Raw genomic sequence first — 23290 nt, 5'->3', positions numbered from 1 at the left:
ATATGAACAGTAAGGAGGTGAGGTTTTTTCTTTTTTTCTTTTATTTCTAAGAGTTTCAAGACATAACAAGAAAGAAAAAATCCCAAGAAGTGTTTTTTTTTTTCTGTTATGACCCCCACAACTTTCATTTTCGGGAAAAATAAGCTTCTTTCCGTCCTTGCTGAAAGTTTAGATGAGGAGATTGATACCACTGTTTTGTGTGTTTGGTAAATATGAAGCTGCAGCCAGGAGCCACTTAGCTTAGCATGGAGATTGGGAACAGAGACGGGGGGGGGGGGGGGGGGGGGGTGCTGCGAGTCTGATGCTGTCCGAAGATAACAAGATCTGCCTACGAGCACCTGCGAAACTCACTAATTAACACTTCATAGTATATTGTTTGTTTAATCTGTACGAAAACTGAGGTGTCGGAAATGACAAGTTGTGGTTCCATAGGTGTTTATGTGCTGCTGACTGTTTCTCAGCCAGGTGCCATTAGCTCCCGCAGTCGGCATCGTCGCTTCATATTTAATTGTCTCATCTAACTCGCTCAAGGAAGTCTATACATGCATTTCCTAAACTAGTAATACTAATAACTCCTCCACTAACACAACACCAACACACGTCTGTCAGATCCAGATTAGGACCTGGATCTCTGAGCTCAACACTGTAAATATGTCAGATTTTTTACATCCAGCTCCAAAACGTTATTATCTGAGAAATTTACTAAAGGGTCTGAAAATGCGTGGTAACACTTAATAATAAGTCCACACTATTAAGCATTAGTTAAGCATTAATAAATACTGAATTCTTCATTTATAACACATGAATACTCATTAGTATGTAGTTTATAAATACAGTTAGTGCTTATCAATGATGAGTAAAACATTTTTAAGTGTTTATAAACTACATACTAATGAGTATTCATCTGTTATAAATGATGAATTCAGTATTTAATGCTTAACTAATTCTTAATAGTTTGTACTTATGATAAAGTGTTACCAAATACGACATGTAGGAAAGTGGTTAAAACATCTGTTACAGGTGAACCCATATTACAGTAATTATTCTTTATTTTACATTAAAGGGATAATTCACCCAAAATTCAAATTTCATTATTCTCATTATCTACTCACCCTCATGTCGACTAAGGGCTGGGAGAAGTTTCAGAGTCCTCCGTGCCTTCTCTGAGTTACAGCGGGGCTCCGTGCAGCACTGCATGTCCATATGACGGTTGAGAACGGGGCTCACTTTTCTTCGTCCAAAAAGACACACCAAAAAACATCCAAATACCTCCATACTGCTCGTCTGTAATGTCCCTCTTGTATTGAAGCCCCGACATGAGAAATTGTTCCGAAAAAAATGAAATAAGTCTATATTTTAAGCTTGTTTGTAGCGGAAGCTCCCAGTGTTGCTCTGCCGGAATCTCGCGTGATTTGCGGAGCCGTGAACTGAGTGTCAATGCAAATCGCGTGAGATTTGGACGGACCAGGAAGAGCAGTGCTGGGAGCTTCCGCTACAAACAAGCTTAAAACATATACTTATTTAATTTTTTTCGAAACAATTTCTCATTCAATACAAGAGGGACATTACAGACAAGCACTATGGAGGTATTTGGATGTTTTTTGGTGTGTCTTTCTGGACGAAGAAAAGTGAGCCCCACCCATTCACAACCATTATATGGACAAATACTGCTGCGCGGACCCCCCCCCCCCGTAACTCCGAGAAGGCGCGGAGGACTCTGAAACTTCTCCCAGCCCTTAGTCGACATGAGGGTGAATAGATAATTAGTGAAATTTGAATTTTGGGTGAACTATCCCTTTAATAAATAATGATTCCTTGATAGTGCATCAGTGTCTGCTTGTGACTTTTCCCTCTTGTAAAGCTTTACAGTCTACAGTCTACAGATGTGAACTTTCTCTCCTTTGTCCCTTTGTGATGCTATGAAGACCTGAGAACCGCCGTAGTAAATCCAGAATATGTGGCTTCTCTTACAGAAAGCTGGACGCTTTCATCTACGACGCCGCGGTGCTGAACTACATGGCCGGCAGAGACGACGGCTGCAAGCTGGTGACCATCGGCAGCGGCTACATCTTCGCCACCACCGGCTACGGCATCGCCCTGCAGAAGGGATCCTACTGGAAACGGCTGGTGGATCTGGCCATACTGGGCATCATCGGGGACGGTGAGGCGCTCGCTCGCTCTCGCTCTCTCTGTCTCGCTTTCCCTGTCTCGCTTTCTCTCTGCTGCTCTGAAGTTTGAGTTTCTAGGTTGTTGCAGGCCCTGAGTGTTATTACAGCTGTGCCATTGCTCAGCTTCCCTCCCCCAACACTCTCCCTCCCTCTGTCAGAAAGCTATCAGGGGTTAGTCTTAACACACCATTTCATCATCATTACTCTGTGTGGGTTTGTGTGTGCGCGTGTGTGTGTGTGTGTGTGTGTGTGTGTGTGTGTGTGCCCACCGTGTCCTGCTATGTTTACTCCTCTGGATTGTTCTGTATAATAAGCTGTGAGAGGGTGCGAATGGAAGAAAGGGAGCGAGCCAGACAGAAATCAAACTGCTGAAGCCACTAAAGCACTTCGCTTCACACCCGGCCTCCTTTTTTATCCAGGGCAAACACCTGCGTGCTCGAGCACACACACACACACACACACACACACTCAGACTCACACTCAGACACACACAAACATGCTCAATCTGATAATAATTCCTCCCATCTTTCCTTATCACTCCATCACTATCAATTCTTCCCCCTCCTCCTACAACCCTTTTTCACTCCAAGTCCTGTCTCCTTTCCATTACGATCTATTTACCACTTCACCTCTCTCCCCCCTCCTCCCTTCTCCTCTCCATCTTCCCTTGTAATGATTCCCCCCCTTTTTTCTCCCCACACAACACGTCCCTTATTCCCTCCACTCCCCATCCCTACATCCCTCCACTCTTCTATCTTGTTCCTCACTTCCACCTTCCTGCTGCTGCCGTCGTAAAAACCTTCACTCACTCTTTCCTCTGAATGGCCAACAGGTGAGATGGAGGAGCTGGAGGCCCAGTGGCTGACTGGGATCTGCCACAACGAGAAGAACGAGGTGATGTCCAGCCAGCTGGACGTGGACAACATGGCGGGGGTCTTCTACATGCTCGCCACGGCCATGGGGCTCTCCATCCTCACCTTTATCTCCGAGCACCTGTTCTACTGGAGGCTGAGATACTGCTTCACTGGCGTCTGCTCTGGACAGCCGGGGCTGCTCTTCACTATCAGCAGGGTGAGCAAAAGGGAAAACATCTTCCAACGACTCCTCTCCTCTCCTCTCCTCCTCCTCCTCCACCGCAGGAACCTTTCCCAGGAACTGCACCTGCCTGCGTTTTGACAGCAGCAGGAAGTAGGTCCAGTTTCAGCTCCTCGGAGGCTGTTTTTCTTTCCCCCCTCCCTCTCTCCTCTGCTTCTGAAGTACAGTACTTTTTCAGATGTTGCTGTCTGAGTTTGCAGTGTAGAGCTCCGCTCGCTGATCAAACACCGTCCTCAAGAGCGCAACAACTAATGTGCAGCATTGATTCAGACTGTAAGAAATCACTGGTTGTTGCAATATCAATATCAGGACTTGAGATGGGAATTTCTTGTTAAGTTATTGACGTTTAAACATTAAAGCAGATTTGTCAAAAAAAAAAGGAGTGAGATGGGGAGAAAGAGTGGGTTAAACACAGCGAGAGAAACAAACGTACTGTATTTTGCAGATTGGTTTAATACGGTTACGTACAGCGGAGGAGAAATGACGGGGAAGAAAAACCTCGGCACATTATTGTGACTTTGAAGACACGCGGCGGCGGCGGCGGAGTCTTTGTGGTGTTTAACAACATCAATTCGAACTTCACACAGTAAATTACAAAATCAGTTACTCCGTCGCTCGTCTTGTTGTGTGCAAAAACTGCATCTGAAACAAAAGCAGTCGATTTTTTAATCCTTTATCTGTCCAATTTGCCTAATCTTCATGGTTCTGCAGATGCGATGAAAATGCAAACAGGAAAGAACGAACGAACGAACGCTCAGTTGTGCGAACGCAGGACGACTCTGCGGACATCTGTGCATGTGTGCGTTTATTGGACATGCACAAAAGAAAGGAATCAGTGTATGTATGTGTGTGATAAAAGAGGAAAAGGAGGGGAGGGGGGGGGCAGGGTGATTATAGAGCGGCTGAGATGTATTTACTGCTGCGCATATGGACGGCAGGATAGAGGAGTCAAACGACTTAGAGGATGATAAACGACGTGGACGCACAATACACACAAGTCTTCTCCCCCCTCTCTAACCTACACACACACACATGCAGGTCGGCTCTGACACAAGGTAAAAAATGGTTTCACACACTCAGGTGCAGTGAGGTGAGGGACAGGCTTGACCACACAGTCGCACACAGAGGCAGAGAGACGCACAAACAAACCGACACACACAGAGAAAACAGAAATGGGCACACCCAGACAGACCTTTTTTTCATTATTCATATGTCATGTCTCTGTTAGGCAGGGCTTTTATTCCAGACGAGCAGCATTTCACACATTAAGTGTTTTACAAAAAGAGTGCGATGTGCTCCTGTGTGTGTGTGTGTGTGTGTGTGTGTGTGTGTGTGTGTGTGTGTGTGTGTGTGTGTGTGTGTGTGTGTGTGTGTGTGTGTGTGTGTGTGTGTGTGTGTGTGTGTTTCTCAGTGTGTGTGTGTGTGTGTGTGTGCATGCCGTTAGAGCAGCGATGCTGGAGGTTAAGTGGCTCTAGGAAGAACATCTCCTTGCACTCACAGGCTCCCTCCAGTGACATCATCACCTAAATTTAATTTTCCAGGCGCCTCTCGAAGCAGTTCATCTAAGAAAGAAGAGATTATCTCTCGGAGCCATATTACAAAACAAAATGAGGTTAAAGTTTGTTGTAAACTCACTGCAGGAGAGGATGCAGGGGTCTCCTCTCATTTACCTAGCAAGGAAATTAGTCTAGTGAACACTTCTTTTTTATAGACTGAAAAAGAAGTCGTCTATTTCATCCTCCCACTCTTTTCTTCTCCTCTCCCCTCCTCTCCGCTCTTCTTCTTCTTCCGCCTCTCAGGGTATATGGAGCTGTATCCACGGCGTTCATATAGATATGAAGAAGAAGAATCCTGAGCTGGGCTTCAGTCCTCAAGCCAACATGCTGCACCTGCTCAAATCCGCCAAGTCCATGGCTCTGTCTTCCCCCAAACGCAACACCGTCCTGGTGCAGCCGAGCATCCTGGACATGGTGACAGGGAAAGGTACCGTCACACTGGATATTTTATTTTATTTTTTTTTTTTTATTAAATCTTTTTATTGATTCAATAACAATACATCCAAAAAAAGTCACATTTTCATTTTTCTGTATAACTTAATACCCACCCCACCCATCCCGGAGACCTATACATCATTATATCAACAGGTTAATGTACCCAGATCCGTTTTAGATAACTGTGTGTACTTATAGCCAAAATAATAATAATAAATAAATAAAATAAATTAAAATGGATTTTGATTTGATTGGATTTTTTTATTTAGCATACATTTAAGTTCAATGGTGCAAGGAGGGAACGAAGCCCAAATGGGCTTGTACCAGAGCTCCACCCCTTTCAATAATTACAAACAATACAGATTTCTAAGGCTAACACAACATTTTTGAAAAAGAAGGACTTAAAGTGCACAATTACAATGTCATATAGGTAAAAATGAGGAGAGAGAAAACAGAATAATCAATACCAAGTGGAGAGAGCGAAAATAAAGTACAAAATATTCAAATGTCTGGAGAAAGCAGGAAGTGACTGAATGTAGTGTATGGAGGATTCATGAGAGGTTAAGATGTTTTCTTAGCTGCTTTTTAAAGAGTGAATAGGAGGATATGGATCTTAAGGATTAGATATTAGATATTAGAAAAACTTTATTGTCCCGCCAAGGCAGGAAATTAATCTTTGGTCTCACTTACGGTACATGAAAAGAACACAGACGCTTGCCAGCAAGACTTACATAAGACAAAACAGATCCACAATGATCACATACAGTAATAAAAATACATACATACAGGTAACATCTGCACTTCAAGATCCCCTTTACTGTGTCTTGTTGATTATAGAAACGGCAATGGGGGTAAAGGAGCCCTTGTAGATCTTTTTCTTTGCCCTGAGGATTTCACATGTAAATCAAAAATCATAAATTCTGCCTCAAGCACCCGTGATAGGATTTCTGACACGCCCGGAGGTCGCCCTGACCTTCCTACACATGCTGTGTTTGCATAAGTAAAGGTGACTCCCTGCACCTTGTTGTGGACTCCAGGCTTTAATCACATTGACTTCCATTCATAAGCTCCCGTCTTGATTAGAAAGACATTAGGCGCCACGCAGGGCGCCAGAGCGGTGGATCATTTATCACCTAACTGCCTCAGCATCCGTCCAAACATCCATCTATTGTATCTGCTGTCTGAGGTGCATCTCTCCTTGTCTCCTAGGTAACTCACTCCATAGTCTGCCTCCGAAGGGTCCTGGTCTCTATAGCAACGCCGCCGGTCCGCAGGGTTTCCTGTCATTGTCCGGGCGACACAAAAACCTCCTCAACAATGCTGCTCCGTTTCCTGTGCAGCAGAAGCCCCCTCCCCCGCTCCAGACCAGCCCCAACAAGCCTCAGCTGTCCATCACCAACGACAACGGGAAGACGCGCATGGCGGGGCCGGCCTGCGCCGCGGCCGCCGTGTCCGCGTCCAAGCCCCGAGCCCTGTGGAAGAAGAGCGTGGAGACGCTGAAGACGCAGCCGAGCGCCACGTCGCCCGGCCCCGGCCAGAGCCCCACCCCGGCCTCCGGACCCGGACCGCCGCCCATGAAGAGCCAGCGCTACCTGCCCGAGGAGCCGCCGCACTCGGACATCTCCGAGTGCTCCAGCCGCCCGCAGTCGCACAAAGATTCTGACTCCATGGCGGCGAGGGGCGGGTTTAAGCCCATCAATCAGCTGAGGAAGAGGGGAGGAGGAGGAGGAGGAGGAGGAGGAGGAGGAGGAGGAGGAGGAGGAGGAGGAAGCGGGGGCGGAGGAGGAACCAAGATCTACTCCATTGACTCGGACCAGGCCAGTCTCCAGTCGGCGCCGCCGTACCAGCGCGACAGCCAGGGCGGAGGCGACGACCACAGTTACCCCCCCGACCACAGTTACCCCCCCGACCACAGTTACCCCCCCGACCTGTTTCCCCCCGACAGCACGTACTCACACTCACACCAGGGCGACACGCCCATCATGCAGCTGAGCGCCAGCCTGCTGCACCACAGCCACAGCGCCGAGGCCGACCTGCACTCGCTGAAGGACAAGAAGTACAGCACCTACACACACAGCAGGTACACACACACACACACACACACACATGCACACACACTCACACACACACACACACACACACACACACACACACACACACACACACACACACACACACACTTGTTTGAAGAGCTGTTATTATCTTTTTATCCTATTTATAATCAGATTAACAGGTCAATCAGATTCAAAATGTGTCATGTAAACACCTTAGCGGATCCGATTCACCCGGATCTGATTAAATTTCCAATTGGATTGAAAGAGGTCGTCTACGCCGATTGATAATCAGCTTGATGCCACATGTAAACGGCTGAATAGAGTAGATTCGGTTGATAGAGTGGATTATTCATTCCTAGTACGTAGGAGTCACGTATTGACGTTCACAGGAAATAGGAAAGTCAAAGCAGTGTTGCCAACTTGGCGACTTTCTCGCTAAATCTAGCAAGTTTTTTTTTGTCAAAGCGACTAGCGACAAATCCAACGACTTTTCCCGGTGTTGTTAAAGACGCTTCTGGTTTGGAGACTCCGACATGAAAGCACGTATCACTGCTGTCTTCAAAGAGCAGCGGCTGCTCTGCCCATCCCATCCATTTGTATGTGGGAAAAGTGCCTGTATAGTGTGCTACACTGTAGGCTACCACTATAATCTATTGCAGGATGCCCGGTCATAATAAAGTGCCTATTTCATATTGCAGGAATGCCTGGAATAAAGTGCTAGAAGTGCAATAATCTATTGCCAAATGCCCATAGTAAAGTACGTCATGCATACAACAAACAACAATTTAAAATACAAGAACATACAGCAGATAGACAGAAAAGTATACAGATTTAAGTATGACCATGTTCACAGATCTGGTTTTCTAGTAACCATGCTTTAAGATCGGCTTCAGCTGGGGCCATGTATACGCAGATTGAAGGATTCATTTAATCTGATTGTTTTCAACACTGCATGTAAACGCAGCTCTCGTCTCCTTCTCTCTTCTCCCTCTAGTGTGAAAGACAAAGCCGGAGGTTCATTCGACGCTCCCAGCGCGGCGACGGGGTCACAGAGCGTCCGGCCCGGTCACTGCCGCTCCTGTCTGACCAAGCTGACGGGATACTCCGGCCTCTACACCGTCCGCTCGCCGCAGGCCCGCTGCGACGCCTGCGCCCACCTGGGGAACCTGTACGACATCAGCGAGCAAGACCACCTCCACTCGCACTACGCCCACGCGCACACGCACCCGCACGGCGGCGACATGTTTACGCACTATCTCCCGCAGAGCGAGCTGGGCCTGGTGGGCGAGGGCGACGGGCTGGTCAGCCACTTCGAGCCCTCCTCTCCCTCGCCGTCGCCCCTCCCCACCTCCTCGTCGGCGCAGCACCTCCAGCTGAGCCGCCAGCACTCGTACGAGAACATGATCCCGGACAGCGTCGCCGAGCGGCCGCCGCAGCCCCACGCCCACCTGCGGGGGCTGAGCCTGCCCGACAGAGACCGGGACCGGGAGCTGACGCTGGACGAGGGCGCCTACGCCAACGTCCTCACCATGCGCTCCGACCGCCCGTTCAGCAGCCGCAGCCCGCCCTCGCCGTCGCCGTCCCACCACCACAGCCTGGACGCCCCGATGCCCCTCCCCCGCCGCTCCAAAAGCCTCTTCCCGGACCGGCCGTCCCACAACCCGTTCCTCCAGTCGGCGCCCGGCACGACGCAACGAGACCCCGCCGCCGCCGCGCGCATGCCGCAGAGAAGCTCCGCCCACGAGCTCTACAAGCAGCGGATGCCGATGTCGCTCACCCTCGGTAACCACGGCAACAACCAGCTCAACCACCAGCACATGGGCGGCCACATCGACCAGCAGGTGTTCTACCCGCAGCAGGAGCCGCCCATGGTGGCGTACATGGTCCCGCCCGCCGCCTCGCAGCCCATGAGCTACGTGACGGCGCCGCGGGCGTCCAGCGCCGGCAGCAACCGGCCGCGGCTCTACCGCCGCATGCCGAGCATCGAGTCCGACGTCTGAGGGTCACACACACACGACGACGACGACGATGACGATGACGATGACACGCTTATATACTCTTTCACCGAAACACACTTAACACACACGCATGCAAAGACAGAGGTGTGTGTGGTCGGACCGGGCAGCTCTGATTCTAAGCACATGCAACACACACACACACACACACACACACACACACACACACACACACACACACACACACACACACACACGCACACAGACACACACAGATGCACACACAGGTGAAAGACGGAGAGGTTCGCTCTGGACTTAAAAGGTTAACGGCGATGCTGAGTAAATAAATCATTGTTTCTTTATCACACACGCGCTCTATAGGGCCGTTGCCGGGGCCGACGGGGGAAACACCTGGGGCGACACAACGACACAACACAAGATGAAGAGCGTGTGTGAGTGTCCGTGTGTGTGTTCTTGCCTCAAGCTGTGCAACGAGGCAACGAGGCAAAAAAAAAAAGAAAAAGACGGACAATATGTCTGACATGACAGATACAGAGAAAAAAAAAGAAAAGTCTTGGCGGAATAAGGAGGGACACTGTGACGGTGGGATGTGACGGAGGAAGAGGAGCCGACCTGCTCACGGAGGAAGAGGAGGAGGAGGAGGAGGAGAAACTCCCGCCTCTCTCTTTCTGAGATTACACACACACAACAACACACACACACACACCCAGACAAGTATATTTCACCGTCAACACACCCCCCGCCCTCCGCCCCGCCCCGCCCCCCTCTCCAGGACTCTCTCCTGTTGCACTATGATTTCTCCAGTCAACCCGTCGTCGTAGGCTACGTTGACGTCGTCCGAGCCTCCAAACTGCACTGCCAGCAGCAGCATGGCTTCACGAGTAGTTACAGCGACACTTAGAGTAATCCTCGACTTGAATGGAAAGTTACTATCTAATGTAATAGAGTATAGGACTGGGTGAGATGGGATGGGATGGGATGGGATGGGATGGGATGGGATGGGATGGGATGGGGGAGGCAGGTCTGACTTGATTGAGAAGTGTTATTATTATTATCAGTGTTATCCTGCCCGCAGATGTACAAACACTCAAACACACACACGACTTACACACACACACACACACACACATGAAAAAACGCTGCGTCTTTGTTTTTTTGAGGGAAAGTTTGAAAAACACAAAAAACAAAACAAATCAACCGACTGTTTGGTTTCTTCGATGATGTCAGTTAATTGAACATTCCTAAAAAAAAGTGGACCAAACGTGGCCGCCAGTAAATAATAATAATAATATAATAATAATAATAAAAACGCCTCTCAGGATGAGAGTGTGTGTCGGAGTGTTTCTAGATCTAGAGACAGAACAGTATAGCATCCTTGCTTCCTCTCTTAGCTAGCCTTCAGGTCATACTGCATGCTTCCTACTGCCCTGTGTTACAGTTAAACTCCTATACAGGGTCATATGTGCACACACTCGCACACAAATATATATGCACATACACATACACAAACAGACACGCACACATGCACACACATAACACATAACGCACATACGCAGTAGTCTAAGATAGTAGTTTAGGGTGGGTGTGTGTGTCGAGGCTATGAGATAGCTTCTCTTTGTGCACTTTGTAGATTTTATATCCTGCCACCTAACACAGACGTTTGACCAAAAACACTTTTATACTGAAAAATATGAATATTCTCAGTCATTCGCTGGATAGATGTTTCTTTTCTTTTCTTCTTTTTTCTTTTCTTCTTATTTCTCTCTCTTCGACATTGGGCTTTAGGGCACCATTAAGGGCACAGTTCTGTCAGTTTTTCATTGTGAGGTCAGAAGTTTTACAGTATTAGATACAGTAATGGGTACAGCATCGTCACGCAGTTAATACACAACATACACAATACAACTCTTAATCCTTCTCTCTTCCTTTTTATCTTCCGTCATTCTTCGGTTCTCTTAACTCTTCCTTTGTTCCTTTTTTTTTTTTTAATTTTTGCTCCTGCCCTGCTTCTTTTCTATAGAGTAAATTCAGTATCAGAAGATTAAAAGTTCAGTCGTGGTGTATTTTTTTTTTTTTTTTAACTCAACATTATCGTTGCAAAAAAACTCAACTTAATTATCCGTAGTCGTTAAGAAGTTCATCAGATTCAACGAAAACCGGCTCTCGTAAGGATACCGTACCTTTTTCTAATAACTTTCTATGTCGAAACAAAAAAGAGCTCGAGGCCCGTTTTAATGTTTCCGTAGTGAATTTTTAGAGGCTGAGTGCATCATCATCACTGTTTGCAGATTTTACTCGTCATAATGAATACCTGTGGACGAGCGCCAGAGGAGCTGGTGCTGGTGAGGATCTGAGTGTTGGCGCGAGAGAGAGAGAGAGAGAGAGAGAGTCAGTCACGTGGCAACGCTAAGAGTTTGCAAAGTGACTCGTTACAGAGGCAACACACACATGCATACATAATATACACACACATGCACACACACACTCGACAAGCTGGCAATGTGTGTATGAATGTTCTAGAAATCCATAATCTACTGAGTAAGGGCATTGATTTTTGAGCACAAGGATTTTGATGGGAAAAGGACTTGATATCCCATTAGCTGAGCATCTGTCTCTATTCTCTCTTCCTATTTTCTATTCTCTTCCTCTCTCTCTTTCTCTCTCTCTCACACACACACATCTATATATATATATATATATATATATATATATGGCTGCAAAGGATGCAAGACGGTTTGAAAGGAGAGAAAAATAACGCACCTTTTGAATGCCGGTGAACGCTGCCCCTCTTTTGGTAATCTTAACAGGTTTGGTGTGTGAGTTATATGCACAATATCAGGTTGCAATATTATTAACTTCTGTACAGAGAAAAATCTTTGTTTTAAATGTTAGAAACTGATTTCATTTGTTTGATTTGAATGGTATTAAGTGTTGAATTCATTTCAATAACAACGTGGCTTTTTATTCTGCTTCTTTGAGAAAAAAAAAAGAGACTGGCATGTTTTAGATTCTTGTGTGATTTCTTTTCATTTATTAATTTATTTAATTTCATTTTATTTCTTATTATTTATTTGTTTCTCTTCTGGTGTGTCGTTGGTTGGTTGGTTGGTTGGTTGGGACCTCACTGTACAGTCCTGGCTGCCGGGGTGAACTGACTGACTGTCAGCTCGTCCCGGTCGGCTCAGCCGTTAACTCGCCACACGTAGCTGGTTCTCTCATGTGAATCACGCTGAATGAATAATGATAGTCCAGCCTGTGTGGTTAATACAACCCCCCCTCCCTCCCCTTCCCTCCCTCCTCCTCCCTCCTCCTCCTCCCACATAGTTCTCTTCCACTACGAGTCTGTGCTGTTTCACCTCAGTGTGTGTGTGTGTGTGTGTGTGTGTGTGTGTGTGTGTGTGTGTGTGTGTGTCTTTTACACCGTGCAGGCATTTATATAAGACAGAGGATGATATGTGTATTTAGAGGCTGTTTGTGGTGTGTGTGTGTGTGTGTGTGTGTGTGTGTGTGTACTCTTCCGTTCGTCCCACATATAACATCTGACCTGGCTCTTACTCATGTAACACAGATACAGTCACGCACACACACACACACACATACAAACACACACACACACATGTTGCGTCTGTACCGTCGTGGTGGTTAGGAGAGATGGAGTGTCGATGGAGTTTTGTATGTCCACCATCACAGAGATTTTTACACCAACCTTTTCTTTTGATTTTTTAGATTTTTTCAAATTGCATGACGTACTCGTGTTTCTGGTGGTACCTATTTTGCTGCAACACCTGAGTTCTACCCTGAGTTAGACCCACTGGGCTCCACGCCACAACGTCCACCCTCCCCCGCCCTCGGCCCCCCTCCCCCGGCCCCCTCCCCCCAGGCTGCATGGGGCACTGTGTCTGACCCTGGATGATGGTGACACACTCCTGCACGGCCGCCGACGGGGAACATGTGGGAAATGTTCCCACGCGCCGCTGCCGCCGCAGCCGCAGCACAGTTCTTATTTTGGCCCAGGTGCACACACACACACACACACACACACACATACACATATATATATACACACACACTAGTACAGGGTGGATGGTGTGCGGTGGCGTGCAGTCCTCTGGGTCTCCCTGCTGTGTATCTCACTTCTGTATAAGTTCAGGGGTTTCTAAGCTACTAGTTGTGTTGTAAATACCTTGTCACTCAGTACCTCTGTACAATCTGTAAATAAGTAAAGGTTACATTTTTCTACTTGTCTGGGTCTTGTTCATTTATCTATATATGTCTGTTTGTCCGTCTCTGTCCATCCCTCTGTCATCTATCTGTCCTTTTTCTATCTGTCTAGTCTTATGGATTCATTCATTCGTTTAATATAACCTTCATTAAAGCTTTATAGATCAGATCTGATAACTGATAAGGAGGAATAACTGTATTTTATACCAAGTTGAACTTCTCCTTTTTAATAATGTGACATTTGTAACAGCAAACTTTATGAGAACCAAACAGAAAGGTGATAACATTTCTTAACAGGTAAAGAACCAAACCATTAATCTCTCACTGCTTTTTATCAAATATTATAATGTAATTTAAGCAGTAATACGGTCATTTATTACACCGTGTGAACCCCTGGAAGTCATAATGTCCACCATCAGTAATGATTTATTGATTAGAATGACTTTCAGGTTGCATCATCTCATGCTCCATCCATTGATGAAGACCTTGGAAACAAACAGGGTTGAAAGCTATAGGGAGTGGGGGGAGGGAGGGGGAATCCAGTGTGAAGACCTTGACTCCCAGATTATCTGATCAGACAACTGTTTCCAAGGTGGGGGAATTAGAAAGTGTGTAAGTCAGAGGTTTCTTACTAGTTAATTAGCCGTCGTGTCTGCAGTTGTTTGAGTTCAGAAGTTGTTAATGAGTGGATTCTGGTGCAGCTCTGGAGCTGGAGCTGGTACAGTAGGGACGGAGACGAGGGGAGAGGAGAGGAGGAGCTGTACTGAGTTTGCAGATCTGCTGATTTCTCTTCCAGCACCACTGGCAGCTTGACATTTTTGTTTTGTAGTCAAACGTGTAACTGTGGTAAATTATTAAAATAAATATGTAAAATATGCAAGTGGTGAAGCTGTCCACTGGAAACGAGCCGAGACAGATAGATAACCTGGTGTCTATCTATCTATCTATCTATCTATCTATCTATCTATCTATCTATCTATCTATCTATCTATCTATCTATCTAACTGTATTTATAAACCACATACTAATGAGTATTTCTGCCTTATAAGAGAGATAGACAGATAGATATATCTATCTGTCTATCTCTCTGTCTGTCTGTCTTTTTGTCTCTATCATCTATCTATCTGTCTGTCTCTATCTATCTATCTATTGTCTGTCTGTCTATCTATCTATCTATCTATCTAATCTTTGCTGACTACTCGAAGAAAAACACTTTTTTAGGATCCTGCTGCAAAGGGCTCTCTCTGCCCTACTCTCTGAAGGCTTTCATAATGCACCCTTATGAGTGTGTGTGTGTGTGTGTGTGTGCAGTAAGTGTGAATATGTGTGTGTTTAGATCAGTGTTCCGGTAAAAAGCTTTATTTTTATATTTTTGTCTCCCTTAGGAGACGGACACTCTAATCTGGGCTGAAGTGGGACAGGAGAGGAGAGAAGAGAGGAGCACATAGACAAACACACACACGCACACACACACACACACTCTTATGCATGCTGCAAATCAGCACATGCTGAGGCTGGAGGATCTGTCACAAGCCATAGACCAGCTGTAGCCAGAGGAGCAGGAGAGGAGAGGAGAACAAAGATGTGAGGAGTCCCACTGCAGCAGCCGTCCAGACGTTCTTTGAAACGGCCTGCGTGGAAAAAAAAAAAAAGACATCACAAAACACACCACAGATCATCCACACCGCTTCACACACCCGCTTGTGCCTCTCTCTGTGTGTGTATGTGCTCCTCTGTGTGTCGCTCCCTCTGAGACAGGGTGTGTGAGGACCTCGGCGGCCTAATTCCTCCTGACGTGATCCATATGCTCGTATCTAATGGACGGAGTTATCAGCGCACACTCACACTCACAGGCCTCTGACTCTTATTTAATTAATAGAATCGAGCCGCCCCACATGATGTCGGCCCTGTAACGCAATTACTGTAACACACTGTGGTAGAATACATGTTCCTTGTAGCCCTGCAGTAACATACAACATACAACACACACTCTAACATACAGAGCATGATGAGTGTGTTTCTGCAGATACACTGATATAATCCCAGGGCGACACACACACACACACACACACACATGAGATTGGGGCAGTGCTACCGCATATAGCCACACTGTAGGGGTGTGAGATGAAGCAGATAAATGAAGATAATTAATTTCCTGGATTAAGAACGTCTCCATCTGAGCTGAGCAACCCCGCGGCTGGAGAGGAGTCAGAGGGAAAACAAGAGGCAGAAGTCAGAGAGACGGAGAAAAGGAGGAGGATGAGGATGAGGATGATGGAGGACGATGAGGATGATGGTGCTAAGTTTGACAGGCGTGCTGTAGGCTGCTGCTGGCTCTTCCCAAGACTCCAAACATCCTCATTAACCAGCAGCCGCAGCCTACACACTAAACACGTGTGTGTTTGTGTGTGTTTGCATGTACTCTTGTGTTCTTAAACTGTTCTGATTGTGTGTGTTTGTATGAGAAAGAGAGGGATAGAAGAAGAAGAGAGAGAGAGAGAGAGCAGCGTGTCAGCCTACACACTAAACAAACCCATGAAAATTCATAAGGACCTGGCGACGCCTACTCACAAATACTAAAAATACTGGAGTGAGTTGAGCCTAGTCAGAGGAGAGGAAAGGGGAGGAAGGAGAAAGAGAGAGAGAGAGAGAGAGGAGATGAATAGAAAGAAAAGAGAGAGAGAGAGAGCAGCAGCAGAGGAGGAGGAGGGAGAGAAGACGAGATAGGTGTAACATGAACCAGGGGAGAGTAGAGCAGAAGAGAGAGGAGAAATAATAGTTACATCAACTGCGTCCAACTTGGAACATCTATTCTGAGCCTCCAGCGGTCAGCACTCACTTTGTGTGAGAGTGTGTGTGTGTGTGTAAGAGTGTGTGTGAAAATGTTTTCCCATTTTCCCTGGATATCTTGAGTTTAAGGAGAAAGAAAAATGCATTTTCAATTTTTTCTTTCCTCTCCATGTTGACATTACAGCCTGTGTGTGTGTGTGTGTGTGCGTGTGATTTGATGGGCATTGACAGCATTTTACCGTCAAAGTCATCCATCCAGCAGGGGGGAGGGAGGAGGGAGGGAGGGTGAGGGAGGGGACGGGGCTGTTTGGATTTAGATTTTGCCTCCAGAGCTTGATACATAGTCAAAGAAGATGTTTTCTGTTTTTTGTTCTGGGCGTCTGATTCAGGCCGAAGCTCCTTTCACAGCCTGACGGTGCCGGACTGACACACAATGTTTGACTGACAGCACGTCTGTACTGTGCACACTGGTATACAGTGTGTGTGTGTGTGTGTGTGTGTGTGTGTGTGTGTGTGTGTGTGTGTGTGTGTGTGTGTGTGTGTGTGTGTGTGTGTGTGTGTGTGTGTGTGAGAGATCAGGGTTTTGTGTCTCCAGCCGTCTTGTCGAGCACTGCACCATGAAACAGCTCATCTAAGAGAGGATCAATAACACTCATACCTGTCTGATAAGCTACACACAGCAGCTGCTAATATGAGTTTAGCTTCCTGCTTAGCAAAAGCAAATAAACCTAGATACCAGTAGGTCTACAAACGAAGCTCAATAATAAACTTATTTATACTTTCTTCACTAATGTTAATTATATGTATTTATTCTATCAAACAGGTGTCAGTTTAACAGGTGAGCTGAAAAGGTGCTGGACCTAATCCTAACCCTAAACAAAAGTGCAGTTATTAGCATCAAAATTGAAATAGAAATACCAATATACCCCCACCCTCATTTAGAAATATAAAAAATATACCCCTTTAAAGGGATTGTTCAACATTTTGGCAGATTGGCCTATTGCCATAATCCCTATAGTTTAAGGAGTAGGTTTGTTACCTTTAATTGTCGGTGCAAGCTATTTTTAGAACGGCGGAGCAGAGCCGTGAGCTGTTCAGAGCTACGCTACAGAGGCTCATGGGATTTCTTGGTTTCCCTCGTCAAACTCATCAAATACACAATCCAACAACTCCAAAATGCTCTAGTGGACAAGTTGTGACCTGCACATTCACCACGCTATGAGATAACAGAACATTACAAGACAGAGTTGTTTTAGAGGTGCAGTCGGGTGCAGTTTTTCAGCAAGCAGTCTTGGCATTTACCTCTAAAACAGCTCTGTCTGGTAACGTTGTGTTATTATCTCATAGTGTGGTGAATGTGCAGGTCACAACTTGTCCACCAGAGTGTTTTGGAGTTGTTGGATTGTGTATTTGATGAGTTTGATGAGGGAAACCAAGAAATCCCATTAGCCTCCATAGTGTAGCTCTGAGCAGCTCTGCTCCGCCGTTCTAAAAATAGCTTGCACCGACAATTAAAGGTAACAAACCTACTCCTAAAACTATAGGGATTATGGCAATGGGCCAATTTGCCAAAATGTTGAACTATCCCTTTAACAATAATCATTGTTAATATTTACATGTCATTTATGGTTATAAATGTATATGTGACTGTATATATCATGCACAATGGCCGTAATGTTTCTGAGAGCTGTATATTATGTTGCAGACACAGTCTTGATATTAAGTTAAATGTGCCACTACAGCTTCACACTATCAGTCTCTCCTAAAAAAATATCAACTCAACTCAACTGCTTTAATTAGGCACTGAGAAGTTCTATATTTATTATCTTTAAAGCAGCAGAAATTGATTTTCTCCATTTCAATTTTGAGGCAATGGAAGAAAAAAAAACTCACCCTGACATATTATATGATCATATTTAGAGTTAATACAGATATATTAACAATAACAGTTGCCTGTTTTTACATCATCCACTTTGACTCTTGTGACAAATGTACCTCTGGTATTAATTTCTCCTTTTAGCTCTGTGGTGATATTATAGAGTGTGATCACAGCTCTTCATCACTCTTCTCACTCTGTCCTGAACGAATACCCATGATGCACTGCAGCGCTGAGAGGTGCTGCAGAGCTGTGGCTTCATCACCTGGAGTGATCTCATTAATCACTTTGTACCGTTTATTATATCTCAGTCTGGATAGAAAGACTTGTTGAAGCTGATAAGTGAGGCAGTTTGCAAGATGCATCATGGGAATTGTAGGACTGAGCATATTTGTACCATGACTCTTGTAAGGTGATAAAAATATATATGAAAGAATGAATGAATTTTTATTTTTGTGTCATGCCACCACTGTGGCCCATCCCATATGGGATTACAAGACACATTTAATGACAAATACAAAAATTAGACAGTCCTTCCTGTTGGTATTACCCATTACTGTGTGGCACATAAATAAACTGTTTAAGATTACTTTCAGTACTCATCTACATATCGCTCTTCGTCTCACTGCCCAGGCCTTTTCAAGAAATAAAGGAAATGCAAATATATTCAACTGAAAAAGACGTTTTATCTTCTCAGCATCGTCCAACCACACAAATTCATTATTTGGATCTACCTTACTAAACAGTTTTTGTCTTATAAAGTCATAGAAAGGACAGTATAAGACAAAATGCATTTTGTTCTCCACCTCTTAGATGTCACACAAGTACAAATTCTATCATCTTCTGCTGTGCCAACATATGTCCCTGTCTCAATATGAAGACCAAGTATACCATCTCTAAATTGAGCACACAGGGATCTTTTCTTTTTTGACAAATTATGCACAACATAATTTTCTGGGCCAAATACCAGTTTTATTTTACAGTAATATTGGTCCCTGCTGCTTTTTGATGGTGTCTTTGAGTCGTGTCCTTTGGTGTCAGTTCAGCTCATCTTATTTATATATTGAACTAAATCAAAAACAAACAAAAAAACAACTCCTGTTATTATATATTAGAGAAACCACACATGTAGTTCCCACACAGAGCAGGCGCCGGGCCTTCATGGCAGCACATGCACTAAATCAGTGGAGCATCGTTTCAATATCTGGGTAAAATGGCTCCTCTGCCAGCTGTGATGGTGGACGCTCTCCTGGCTTTAGCAAGACGCTGACAGATGATGTTTGATTGACACCTCAGTCTCTGTCAGGCAGCTCAGTGTGAGCGACAAAAAGCAACATGGCTTCCCTGGTGGAGAGCCATAAATCTGAAATAAAGCACGCTGTGGAGCAATGTCATGCGTGACTAATGACAACTAGTCCCTGCTTCACCTCTTCTCTTTCTCTCTCTTTCTCACACTCACACACACACACACTCACCTAAATAATTCTGCCAGGCTATGCTTATATGCTAATGGGTGTATGCTAATCAGGGCACTTCCAGGTGCAAGAAATAGACGCAAGAACATTTAGAGTAAATTTAGCTTTAATAACCCGGCTAATCACACCATTGATGTAACATCCAGCTCGACACACATACACACGGTGCGTAGTATTGTTGTTATTCTAATAGAGGGGTTTCCACCTGAGTGCTGCTTGCTGAGGGGATGATGGGAGGCAGGAACAAGGAGTTGGACAAACTCCTGCATCTTCCAGCAGCTCCACACTGGATTCAGAGTGTAGGATACGAGAGTTGCTGCGGCTCTCAGACTCCATGCCGTTTTGTTGTGTTTGTTTTATTTTGTCTCCTCTATAAATGATGAAGCTCCAGGCAGGAGAGACAGAGGCACTCAGCGCTCCCCAGGGGGAAAGCGCTCGCCCCTGGGCATCGTCCCCCATCACCCCCTCCACGCCCTCAGCATCACCCACCTCCCCCCCCAACCATAATGCCCCATGACATACAAACGAGGACAGCTTGTGCATGTTTGTGACTGAAATGAATGATTTCAACTGAAATTATGTCCCAATGTTCAGAGGCTTGATTGTATTTTCCCCCCCATGTTTTTTATTTTTTATTGATAACATTGAGTTTGACATCCATAAAAAGTGAATATATTAGTCATCACTCATCGTAAGAGATGGCATTAATTTGAATTGTTGTTGTTTTTACTCATTACTTCCTGGAAACAGCAATTTGTCAGAGCTCCGTCCATAAATAATCTCTCCATAGACTTGTGTTTACAACATTACCGACCTTGTGAGTGATCAGTGTGACCATCGACGAAAATATGTGCCGCTCTTCTCATCCTGTTTGCAGAGTGAAAACAAAGTTGCGGGGGGATAATTTGTAGGTAAATCATTCTGTCACTTCTCATTTACGTGCGCAGAGAGCAAGGATGAGGGCAAAAGCTTCATTTTAGCTGACTTTAAATCACAGACGAGTACAGAAATATCAAGGGTGACACAATAAAGTACAACACTTATTTTCTCTCTGGTCTTTGATGTAAAGATCGGTAAGATCGGTAATCCCAACACAATAAATACCTCCATCATTAATAATTAGACGACTGTTGAAATAAACAAAGTAATATCAATACTAAGAATAGGGAAAAAACACGTGAGATCTTGGATGAAAAGCTAATATGTCCACATTTACCTGTAAGTATACGTAACTAATTAGATTCTGGAGGTCAAAGGTCCAAGGTTAATGTCACTGTGACCTCATAAAACACGTTTTTGGTCTTGTGAATGCGGCTTCTCAGGAACGTCTCGAGGGAATTCCTTCACATCTTGGAGGATGAACTGTTTAGAGTTTGGAGGTTGAAGGTCAAAGGTTACTGTGGCCACACAAAACACATCATTGGCCATAACTAAAGAGTTCACACTTGAATTAACCCTGTGCCGGTGGATGGAGGCGTAGATCAGATGTTTTCTAGTTAACTAAAAAGACTGATGATCAACAGGGAGCAGTGAGCTGCAGTGTAATGATAATATTATACAAGTACAGACGAGAACAGGGATGGGATTTTAAGTTTGTGGTTAGAGTTTCGGTTCTTTAAACTCTGCAGGGTTTGTTTGTATCGTGTGATTTTTTACTTGGCAGGATGGATGGAGTCAACTTTCAAGACAAGACAAATGAGTCTCTGAAAATGGTTTTAAAATGCTCAGAAAATCTGAAAATTTAACACATACATTTACAAGACAAGTGAACAAACTCTATCTGCTCACGAAGACACAACCTCCTGTGTTGAGATTTGCTCTTCTGTCTTTTGGCTAACTTGTGTTTAATTCAATCCATAAGTCACATTTGATTTGATTTGATTTGATAAACTAAATTATCTCAGATACCACTGATTTAGGCAAAAGCAAACCACTTGGAGAGATAAGTCTGAGATATCCGTGAAAAGTAGTGTGGCTCGTTTTGTTTTGATGGACTTGAAATTGAGTGCATCAGGCGTTCAAACATCACGTCTATAAATGATCTAATTGTAACCACAACATGTTTTAAAATGAAACTGTTTGATCAGTTGAGGTGAAACCTGCTGCTTTACTGACACACAAACACACTGAATGAAATACATGTCTATGATAAACTCTCTCCTCTGGCTCCATTTGCAGGATAAGTTTACATTTGAATCCCCCCCAGTGCTGGAAACTATATATTTTCCTATTACCCTCTATAAGTTTTCACGTATTTCCTGCTTTGGGGGGGGGTTTTAGCAGTAAAAACATATTCGCATAAGTGTTGTTGTCTCTACAGTCATCAGGTTTCTGATTTTCTGATATTTGCTCAGCAGTGGACGGAGAGACTTTAAGCTCAGAGGTAAAGCTGTGTCTCTGTCCGTGGTGCTGATTGTGGGGAGCCTTCAGTGGAGCGGGAGCTGTCCAAGGTGTTTGAAGAGTTTCATGCTGACTGTAATGTCTGCTGCTGGTGGGGAGCACTCAGCCTGCGTCAGATCGCTCTTATACTTAATCACCGAGACATTATTTGTGGCTGTCTGCTGGGATACACAAACTGTGGGAGCTTCGGCCCGTGCTGAGACTCAGACAATAGTGTTTGTTTGTGATTCTACCTGATTGAGGTATGTGTATGTGTGTATTTTCTTTTTCCTATGAAGGTTCATTTTGTGTGTGTAAGTATATTTTATTTTTCTCTTTTGCTAAGTACTGCTAATATTATTTTTTGGCAGGAGTGAAAAGGTTTGTAAAACTACTGACAGAGGCAGATTTACTACTGCAAGTTCTTTTTTGACAGTGGTAGAAAAAAAAAGGCTGCTCATGTTATCCTGTATTGAAATACTGGACTGTAAATGATGGTTGTATGTGGTCTTTATTTGCTGTAATTTCAGTGTGGTTAGTTAATGATGAGGCCCAGTTTTCGCCTCTTGCATATTAAAAAAAAACATTTGGGTCACAGAGGAAACTGTGAGTTTCTCTAAAATATAATTGACCAGTGATGTTTGAGAAACCCAGAGGGTCATTCAGAAACACTTTACTGTTGTTTTCCGAGGGAGTCTCCAGAACCTCGAGACTATTTCCTAAATTAAAAACAAAAATGGCAGCCTGCCAGCTACACTGAATATGAAACAGAGGCACAATTTGGAGAAAAAGGTTAAAAATCTTTTTCATCATGCAGAAGTCAGAATATTTATTCGTCCTGATGGTGAGAAGAGTCTTTGAGGATTCTGTAGAACAGCGATAAATGCATTTAAATGACCTTCTGGGTTTTTCATTTTATCTTCTTCAGAAACTAATGGGTTCCTCTGTGACCCAAATGTATGCTAATACATGTGATGCACAAAATGGGGCTAGTTAATGATATGCCCCTGGCCTTAGTGGTAATACTCAACTATATAGTCGGTAGTAAGATGGGTACTAAAACATGCCTTTTAAAAAATATATATATAGCTATATATAACTGTTCCATTTTTGGTTTTGGAAAGGCTTAAAATAATGATGCATCACCTGTCGTTCTACAGCCCCAAGTACATGACCCTAGTATTTGGAAAAATTCAAAACTTTACAGTCCTTTTATACCGATAATTGCAGTTCATAGGGGAAAGGTTGTGCCCCTAGTTGGATTT

General features: G+C 44.7%; 1 protein-coding gene across 1 annotated transcript in view; it reads left to right on the top strand.

The window, feature by feature from the left end:
• grin2ab (glutamate receptor, ionotropic, N-methyl D-aspartate 2A, b) overlaps positions 1–9544 on the top strand; it is a 120050-nt gene extending 110506 nt beyond the window's left edge. The window contains exons 16-20 of the mRNA XM_083976004.1: positions 1974–2161; positions 3001–3239; positions 5063–5246; positions 6464–7334; positions 8303–9544. Coding sequence (XP_083832130.1) covers positions 1974–2161; positions 3001–3239; positions 5063–5246; positions 6464–7334; positions 8303–9308 — 2488 coding nt within the window. The 3' untranslated portion in view covers positions 9309–9544. The remainder of the gene's footprint in view (positions 1–1973; positions 2162–3000; positions 3240–5062; positions 5247–6463; positions 7335–8302) is intronic.
• The last annotated feature ends 13746 nt before the right edge of the window (positions 9545–23290 follow it).

Source organism: Trachurus trachurus (genome assembly GCF_905171665.1).
Source record: "Trachurus trachurus genome assembly, chromosome: 1".
Taxonomy (NCBI): domain Eukaryota; kingdom Metazoa; phylum Chordata; class Actinopteri; order Carangiformes; family Carangidae; genus Trachurus; species Trachurus trachurus.
Note: the sequence above shows the minus strand (reverse complement) of the source record. Positions and strands in the feature narration are given on the sequence as shown.